The sequence below is a fragment of the Anarrhichthys ocellatus genome, unplaced genomic scaffold (genome assembly GCF_004355925.1).
Source record: "Anarrhichthys ocellatus isolate YVR2014 unplaced genomic scaffold, GSC_Weel_1.0 scaffold1648, whole genome shotgun sequence".
NCBI classification, from domain to species: domain Eukaryota; kingdom Metazoa; phylum Chordata; class Actinopteri; order Perciformes; family Anarhichadidae; genus Anarrhichthys; species Anarrhichthys ocellatus.
In genome coordinates, this window is record NW_022281622.1 from 1 (window position 1) to 10,217 (window position 10,217).

The 10,217-nt window shown below is 42.9% G+C and overlaps 1 protein-coding gene across 1 annotated transcript; it reads left to right on the plus strand.

Annotated features, from left to right (window-relative positions):
* The first annotated feature begins 265 nt into the window (after positions 1-265).
* Positions 266-7,473, plus strand: adgrg7.1 (adhesion G protein-coupled receptor G7, tandem duplicate 1). Its single transcript, XM_031839481.1, is given in 13 exon segments — positions 266-352; positions 583-874; positions 1,201-1,305; positions 1,389-1,501; positions 1,669-1,809; positions 1,964-2,052; positions 2,122-2,270; positions 5,404-5,517; positions 5,763-5,944; positions 6,482-6,634; positions 6,724-6,836; positions 7,025-7,237; positions 7,239-7,473. Coding segments are annotated over 13 exon segments (1,929 nt in total). The 3' UTR covers positions 7,417-7,473.
* The last annotated feature ends 2,744 nt before the right edge of the window (positions 7,474-10,217 follow it).

Here is a 10,217-nt window from a genome sequence, read left to right on the forward strand (position 1 = left end):
GATTTTCTGAACATGTTTTATGTTTTTCTAGTCGGAGGATGTTCTATTAGTGTGATTTCCATCAATCAAACAGACGAACTTTATTGATACAGAAGCTTGCAGACATGTATCTGTAGCTCAAAGTTTCACAGCTGATTTACAAGATGAAATAAAGCAACAAGTGAAAGTAATAAATAGACAAACTTGAACCAATAAACTTTATGACGCTGATGAACTTTGAGCTCCTAGTTTTATGATTTCATCTTTATGATATAAACTCAGATAAATGAGCGGAGCTCCAACAGACGTTAAGTGTCAGACCTGCAGCCTTTCATCAACATGGACTCTCTGTTGCTGCTCGGCTTCACTTTGGGTGAGAAAACCTTTATTCTGAATGTTTCCGTCTGTGAGTTCTTTACAGTGAAATGATTCACCGTCATATGAATCATATAAATACGGCAGCTTTGTTCAGGTTCAGAGACTCTTGATAGAGGAAGTTCACCCTCACAGAGCTCTGGTTTTAATCTCATAATAGGAATTACTTAGTCATTCACTATTCATTAATTATACATTCATTAGTCATTATCTTTTGTCTTCTCTCAGCTGTTCACCTGGCGTGGAGCTCAGTCAACACCACCATCATCTATCACCACTGTGGTTACAACACCTGCTACTACTGCCATCTTTACCGAGAGAGCTACCGATACTACTACCACCAGTGATCTGACATATAGGACTACTACTACTAATCTGACCAATGGGACTGACAACCCTACTACTACCACTACCTCTCCCATCTCTGCCCCCCCACCTCTGGTTTGTGGTAACGGTGGGGTTTCTCTGAATGGAGTCTATATCTGTCCTGATGAATGGACCGGAGAGACTTGCTCAGTAGGTGAGTTGGGTTTAGCAACAACAATACAAGAAACTAAAAGTTTTAATAACAGAGTTGTTTGTTTTGTTGATGGTTCCCACCTCCTTTTGCACCCCCATTAGGCCAAAGTGTGCACAGAAATATTACATACAGTACTTAAGGTGAACCAGTGGGTTCTCTTAGGAATCAAGCTCCATGATGGGTTCAAATCAGCAGTGAGCCAACATCATTTTGGGTTCTACTGAACCTTTTAGGGCTAATAGCATGGCATACTTTGTGTTAATGTTCCTGTCCTGTCCAACACAAACTAGTCAAAATCTTATCTTCCATTCAACTTGTCCCCATAGAAAATTTCTGCCGCTTCCAAGAGTTGGGTAACTTCAAATTCCCTCGCACACCCATCGGCTGGTTTGCTTATTCTGAAGAGTTATGTCCCAAAGAAACGAGAAGCGGTACGTCTCTACATCCATCAGATAAACCTTAACACACAGCTGAGTTTGAGTCCACCACATTAAACTCCTACTTTTTCATCCAGCTGGTGAACCCAAGGCTTCCACCAGATGTTCAAACAAGAACGGAGCGCCGAGCTTCCAGCGTCCTCCACATGTCCTCCAGTGTGACCAGACCCTCAGTGACGTACAACTAAATGTGAGGATATCTGCTTTTTACAGCAAAACGTGAAGTAAAGGTTGAATGTTAGTTTGTTTAAAACAATCGCATAATATCCTCTTTTAGTGTAGAAAGGTAGATGTGTTCAGGCCCGGTAAAGGACAGATTCAGTAAGGAGAGGCAATAATAACGTCTTTAAGTCTCAGTTTACCAGCCCGGCAGATTTTGAGAACCTGGCAAGCAGCACCCAAATTTTGACCTCCAAACCTGAAGAGCTGACGGCTGAAGACATTACAGCAGCAGCTCAGATCGCCAACACACTGCTGCTATCTCCGAACGCCTCAAAGGTACGATCAACAACACTGAGGTTTATCAAACTCAGTTTTTGGTCCGAGAGATGAGAGACCGAACTCCTACGACTGCAGTGAAACCTTCAGCTGAACATCCCTCTGAAGATGTAGTTTGACAATGACTCTCATTGAGTAATGGTTTTTATTGCAGAGCGTCCGGGTGGCAGCTATCTCTACAGTCAGCCAGCTGCTGAACGCCGGCCCGACGGACAATAGCGAGGAAAACAACGCCACTCTGGGGTAAACTGAAGTCCAGGATGTATCTCAGGTGATGTTTTCTAAATATTAATATGAATATCTTGTGTGCAGCCTTACGGTGACCCTGGACCAACTCTCTGTGAATCTCAGCCTTGGTCTCACGGCGTCCCAGTCTCAGGTGGTTCAACCAAACCTGGTGGTCCAATCAGCACGAGTCTCTGCTGCAGACTCTCAAGGAGTCCAGTTCACTTCTCTCTCAGGTCAGCGAGATGTTTAACATCTACAACTGGAGTCAGTACAGACAGAACTTCTTAAGTTTTTAATGTTCAGTTTTTCTTCAAGTGGAACTTTCTTTCAAAGAAATCATGATGAAATTATGGATCCATAAATCAAAAGTCTAAATGCTTTTTCAAAGTCTCTTCATAAAACAAGTCCTGAACAAATAAACTGCTCACTGGCAGACAAACAAGGAGTTCACTACACAGTTTATTAAATGAGGCTCCTGGAGATTTGAGGTCATCCAGTTGAATCAGTCCACATAAAGGTTCTGTTATTTAATCTTCAGTCAAGCTTCTTTATGGTTTTATGGTGTTACAATTAATTTTATGGTGCTGTTTCTTTCTCATGTTTGTTGTTTCTGCAGCATTTAACTTTAACATTACATTTGATTCGTTGTGAACTTAAACTTCCCGAGGATATTATTATCAATTGCACTTTCCTCCAGAGGATCTTTTAACAAAATTTAACTCCACCTGCCATGCAATTCTTGACAGTGTCGCCCCCCTGAGGTCATACTGCCCCAAACTGTAGCCTCAACCCTGGTTCAATGAAGCCACTCGGGCGCTCAGGCAAAAGTGCAGGAGGGCTGAGACAAAATGGAAGAAAGACAAGCTCCATGTGTCCTTTGAAATCTTAAGGAACTCTCTCACTAACTACCAGGATGCAGTTAAGTCAGCTAGAAATAGCTACTTCTCTGACTTAATTGCAAATCACTGCCACAGACCAACAATCCTCTTATTATTTATTTTATTTATTTATTTAAAAGGGACCATGTACAGTTTAAACATAAATGTCTCCATTCGATGCACTGTACCAGATTGTAGCTTAAGCTAATTTGCATCTGCAGTCCCTTCAAGATCATTAACTCTGTTATCAACCACCCGATCCCGACGTGTTTAAGTATGACTCCGACACAGTGCGACACCTTTCTTAGGTTCTTCCAGGACAAAATCTCAGAACTTAGGTCTGATGTTACATCCCACTACATTGATCCAAGTAACTCTCCCACTTTTTCTGCTGTGTTGGACCATTTTAGGCCTGTTTCCCTCACAGCTTTCACTACAATTGTTGATCAACTAAAAACTACAATGTGCAACTCTGACATCATCCCCTCAGGTCTCTTTAAGCAGGTTTTTGTTGAAATTTGACCATGTATACTGTCAATCATAAACAGCTGTCTGTTTTCTGGTTCAGTCCCAGTCTATTTCAAACATGCAACAGTAATTCCTTTCATCAAGAAACCTAATCTGGAACCCTCTGACCCATCAAATTACAGACCAATATCCACCTTGCCTTTTCTGTCAAAGGTCTTTGAGAAAGTTGTATTTCAACAACTTCAATCTTTTATCAGCTTAAACGGTATCTGGGATGTTTTTCAATCTGGATTTAGAACGTCTCACACCACTGAATCTGCCCTTTTAAAAGTTATTAACGACCTTTTAATCATTGCTGATGCTGGAGATCCCGCCATTTTGCTTTTACTTGATCTCTCTGCTGCTTTTGACACTGTGGACCATGACATTTTAATCTCCCGACTTGAGCACTCCGTCGGCATCCGAGGTACTGCTCTACAATGTTTTAAGTCCTACCTGACCGACAGATCATTCTCTGTCAACATGGACAACTGCTCCTCTCAACAGGCTCCCCTGATCTGTGGGGTACCGCAGGGGTCCATTTTGGGCCCACTGCTGTTCTCAATCTACATGCTGTCTCTTGGATCCATTTTCCAGAAACATAACATTTATTATCACCTCTATGCCGACGACATTCAAATATACCTTCCCCTCAAACCTGGAACTGCCTCAATAAATGATTTAATGTGCTGCCTGGCAGATGTCAAAAGCTGACTCTCGCTAAATTTTCTATGCCTCAACGAAGGTAAAACGGAGATCATGGTAATAAATCCCTCTCGCCTTTCAGCTGCTATACCGGACAGTCTCTCATTGTGTCTTGGCCCCTTGGCAACCCACTGCAAATTCCATGTAATAAATATCTGGGTGTGATCTTGGACTCATCTTTGATATTGGATCTCCTTGTTGCGTCCGTGGTCAAAGTCAGCTTCTTTCAGCTAAGACTCTTAGCTGAGGTCAAAGCCTTTCTCTCCTCGAAAGACCTGGAGAAAGTTATTCATGTTTATATCACCTCCAGGCTGGACTACTGTAATTCTTTGTCTGCTGGAATCGGAAAAAAACTTCTATCACGCCTTCAGTTGGTGCAGAACTCTGCAGCGAGACTTTTAACTGGTACACGCAGGCGTGAACACATTTCACCGATCTTAAAATCCCTTCATTGGCTGCCCGTAGAGTACAGAATTAATTTTAAAATGTTGTTATTTGTTTTTATGTGTTTAAATGGCGCCGCCCCAGTCTATCTGTCTGACCTGCTGCAGCCCTATACCACCTCGCTCACTAAGATCTCTCCACCAACAGCTTTTAGTTGTTCCAAAAACAAAAATGACAACCCGGGCCGCCCGGTCCTTCTCTGTTGCTGCCCCTACGCTCTGGAACAACCTTCCCCTTCATGTTAGGTTGTCATCCACCTTACCAATGTTTAACAGCCTATTTATATTCCCTGGCTATGACCTATGATCTGAACATGGCACTTTTGTGTGATTTGTGTCAGTTAGTCTTGATTTTAATGTCACTGTTATTAATCCAGTCTTTGTTTGTATGACTGCTTATCTACTGTATGTGCAGCACTTTGGGCAACCTTTGTTGTATTTTAAAAAGTGCTATACAAATACATTTTGATTGATTGATTGTCTGTAACGTCCATTAAACATCCATTAATGCACAGAGATCATAGAAAAAAAGAAGAATCGTCACGTTTACTTCAGTATCAAAGTAATCCATAACTCTGGCTTGAGTTTGATTTAAATCATTTGGTTTGTGTCCATCGACTGTAAATAATAAAAAATCTCAGTATTGATGTCGAAGGACTACAGGAGCCTGAAAGAGACAAAAATAAGAAACATTTAAATCAAAAGTTTATCCTCAAAAGTCAAACACGTTCAAACATTTGTGACTTTTAGCCTCATAGCTAACGGAGCATTTCCTCTCATGTTCATAATGTTTTCATGACATCACTAACAATTCTGTTTCGTGTTGCGTTCAGGGACATCAGGCAGTTTTGTTGCTGACCGCATTCAGCTGAACACCAACACACCAACGGTTGTGGTGGAAAACGGGTTCATAGCCGACGCCATGATTTACGTTCGATTCCCACCAGGTGAGTTGTCTCATTTTAAAATGCGGTAATGCTGAAATGAAATGTTGCGACTATTTTTAGGCACAACAGTGAAAACTACCACACGTTTTACTGCAAAAGTTATTTTAGCAAAAATCTTTCTGTAGTTTCACCTGAATACAAAAATTTCAGATGTTTCCTGAAACCAAAATGCTAATTTCTTCCACCACAATTTTCTACAACAGTTGTACTCGTGAGACTGTAAATGTGTTTCTGTGATTATGAAGAAGAAGTCAGTGAGAAGTCGTCGGAGGTCTCGTTGGGGTTCATTCTCTACCAGAACGACCGTTTCTTCAGGTCCCGGCGTTACAGTCGGAGTTGGGCCACGTTCAGAGTCCTGTCGGCCTCCGTTAATGGTCCGAGGAGCAGCGTGATGCCGCAACATGTGGAGATGCTGTTCAGACCAACAGTAAGAAAACTGCTTCTGTCATTTTATTATTGGCCTGAATGACACGAGTCTAGTTTATTACATAACCACTAAAGGTGTCCTGAATTAGCCGTTATCTGCTGTTGTCGTTTATCAAACACCTGACTGAGATAATACAGACTGATAATGGACAGCCTGTGCGTGAGGAGTCACAGCTTGTTTCAGTGGAATTGTTTTATTGGCAAAGATAAACCTCGTTAATCTGCTGGGTCAGATTCTGAAGTCATCGGATGGGATTTCAGCTTGGATCAAATCAACAATCCAATGCAGCCATCACTGAGTTCTAACTCTACAAATAGTAGAATACTAACAGTTTGTGTAGCCTGATCTTTATCCGACAATGTGCAGCAATGCAGCTTTAAACTAAATAATCAGACATTCAAATGTTGATTTAGATTTCGTATGCAGGGACATCTTACTATCCGAGTAATGCTACGCCTTTGTACTGTTTGATTTAAATTGAAGGTAAAACTGTTCAAAGGAATCAATAAGTCACAGACGTATCTGCTGCTGTTCCAGATGATGAATGGAACGTCTCTGTTCAACTTCGCTTGTGTTTTCTGGGACTACGGTCTGCAGGACTGGAGCACCGACGGCTGCTCGAAAGGAAACGCTTCAGACGGACTCCTCAGATGTTCCTGCAACCACACTACCAACTTTGCTGCTCTCTGGGTGAACCAACGCTGCACCGACATGTTCACCAGTTTGAAATCTAAATAAAGAAAGCTGTAGGTTTAGTGAAAACTGTGTTTCTGTTTCAGTCTTTCAGGGAGAACTATGAATATGCAGAAGCCCTGGATGTCATCTCTATTGTGGGACTGGCTTTTTCTTTTCTGGCTTTGATTGTCACAATAATTCACCAACTTAAACAGAGGTAAAACCATCTTACTTTATAGAATATATTTCATGCTTGCTACTTCTTTATTATGGCCTTTCCTTTGTCCTGAACTGCTGACGACACCTTTAAGTAACATTTTGAATTCAGGACCTTCACATGTAATGGAGTATCTTTATAGTGTAGTATTGCTACTATTGAGAAAATGATCTGAATACTTATTCTAGCTTTCAGATAAACTGTTGCAAGAAAAAGGACGAGGTTGAGGTCAAGGACTCTGAAATCGCTCTGCTGTGTATCTGTGTCAGCCTGCTGGCCTTCATCATCACCTTCGTCACTGGAGTTGGAAACTCCGGCAGACAGGATGCTCCGGTGGAGGTCGACACTCAGACCAACAGCCTTCTGGACCGCGACGAACACGTGGAGCCGGACAGCGGCTCGTTCGGTGGTGGTCGCTGTGCTGCACTTCTTTCTGTTAGCCACCTTCATGTGGAACGGCCTATACGCCACTCTGACGCTGCTGCTGGTCAACATGCACAGAAGTCTCCCTTCATACTGGACTCCCCTCAGTGTCGCTGTAGGATGGGGTACGATATTCAACAGACCACATACTCAGTGAGGGGCTACAGCCATGCTAGCAGCTTTGTGAAGCTGATTTAGACTCAGTGGTGCTTGGAGCTACATGTGGACATTTTAGTTTAGCATGTTAGCATGCAGCTAATTACAGATGACTGGTGATGGAATGTCTTCAGGTTTGCAGGGCATGAGTCAAAGTATTGTCAGAGGAGTCTCGGTCCTGCTTAAGTAGAAGGGTGGGTATCAGCCTCAGACCTGCAAACTCATAAGAGGTGAAAAAGGTGACAGGACCGAAACTCTGTTGGGGGGATCTACGGATCTACACGATTCACGTGGATGACATATTTTGATTCAAAACGGCGAATTTCACCGAAAAAGCGACAAGTTTGCAGGTATGCAGCCTTGTCCGCAGGTGGGAATCATCCTGGTGTAGGAGGTAGATGATGGCATTGTCCACTCCAAAGTTCTCATGGTCCACAAACTGCAGGCTGTCTGCCCAGGGGCCTGAGGTGGGACAGTCTCTCCAATGTCTTCATCTAGTGGTACGTCAGGGCCATGGGTCTGTAGCAAGGGTGGGCAAACTTTTTGGCTTGGGGGCCACATTGAGTTTTAAAATTTGACAGACGGGCCGGGCCAGTAGCAGATGACTGGAGAGTGTTTGTGTGAACTAGTATAAATTACAAGTGAAAGCCATGACCTAAAAAGTAAAGAAAACGTATATTTAATTTCAGTGGGAACAGCGTTGTTGGTCACCCTTTTTTGTCAGTGAATCAACGTTTGGTGTCAGTTTGGTTGTGGCAATTCTCAGAACCGATCTGAGGTGTTCATCAGTATAAGACTGTGGTCATACAGATAATTTGACTTTTACATCAAACATTATAAGAGCTCTGCTGTGTTATGTCTTCCCTTGTCTCTCCCCCGTGTCACGGTGTGGGTACATCTCACTGGAGTCAGGAAACGTATCAGAATACCCTTATTTTATTGGCTAAACTGCATCACGTGACCTGATTTACAACGCATTGGTCTGTGTTTTTCATGCACTGCTGAACAAGTGCTGGAAAGGAGCGTGAATAACTCCGCTGCATAAAGCAAAGGCCCGCGACCCACTGAAAACGGGTCCACGACGAACCACCAGTTGAGAATCACTGGTCTACAGGATCGTGACGAGCAGTGAACAGCTGTTTGTGTGGCGTGTCTTAGTCTCTTCCTGTTTCCTTCACCTACATTCCCCTGGGCCCTAAGTCCCTCCATGTACAGCTTCCTATGACCCTCTATGTACCAACGTACATTTATAACAAATACCACACATATTACGGTAATCAGCGTTGCATATGTGTCAAACTCTATCGGTGCATCTCCGGTCTGTCTTTGTTCATCCTGCATCGCTCTGTTATGTTCTTTAATGTAAAGTAACTGGAGCGACGGAGCCTCTCCCTGCTGTTAGCAGACTGTTGTGCTAGCAGGCTCTGATACTGGAGACATTGAACCACTAGAGGAGGTCCATACTGGAGACATTGAACCACTAGAGGAGGTCCATACTGGAGACATTGAACCACTAGAGTAGGTCCATACTGGAGACATTGAACCACTAGAGGACGACCAAACTCCAGACAAACATCTGGTTTTAACAAACGTTGATCTAAAACTTCCTCAGGACTAAAAATAAACAACATGCTTTCTTTGAGGACAGTTTGTTGTTTATTGTTGTCAGACGCTGTGAGGTGAGTTTACATTTATTCTCTGTTAAAGTAACTCATTAGTCTTCATACATCAGATCATTACGTCATGTGGAGCTGCAGAGGGGCGTTTGATTCCTCTGTGGGGGTGCAGAGGCGGGCGGGTGGAGACAGTGTGTGGAGTCTGGACCAGATTAAAACCTCAGAGCAGCTCTGACTGGAAACAGATGTGGATTCAATGTTAGAGGGGGTTTCCTCTAACATTGTGTGTGTGTGTGTGTGTGTGTGTGTGTGTGTGTGTGTGTGTGTGTGTGTGTGTGTGGAGCCCTGAGGCAGCATGCATGAAGCCGACTTCACAGAGAAGGACAACAAGTCAGTGTTCAGCGTTCAGAAACATGAAAACATGAAGCAGCAGCTTTCTGAATGAACTTTATTTACCTTCTTTCTTCTTCGGCTGGGTTTCCCAGCATGCATCAGGATCCCAGCATGCATCAGGAGACGAGCAGGTGACTTTAGATGGTGTTCTGTTGGAGCTTCAACATTCAGCGATGCATCCTGTTTGTTTACTGGTTCCACTGGTTCCACTGTCTGAACCCGACTCTGAACTCAGAGCTGCCAGAACCAATCAGAGGAGGCGGTTTGGACGGAGCCCCCCCCCACCCTCTGAGACCCCCCCTGTAATCTGATTGTCTCTTTATTGACGGTGCTGAGAGCAGCAGAGTGGAGACATGTGGACAGGACAAACTGAAACTTAAGACAAAGACAGTTAGAGACATTAAAGTACTCTTTAGAATCACGTTGAAGGTACTTTTACTTCCGGTTTCAGGTTCTGTGATGTACATTTACTTACTCAACTATACAAGATATGAAAGGAGCTGCAGGACATCAGAGACACAAAGAGGCAGATCTTCGCCCTCCTCTTCCTCCTCCCTACTAATCCATGTCTCATTATTTCACCTGTTTAAGCTTCTGATCCTAAAACGACTGTTTCTATGAATGAAGTCTGGTTCAGACGGATGTTTATGCTCCACATACGAGTCTAACTTCACATCCAACCATGTTTTATATATATATACATATATATGTATACATATATATATATACATATATATGTATGTATATATACATATATATATATATATATATACATATATATGTATGTATATAT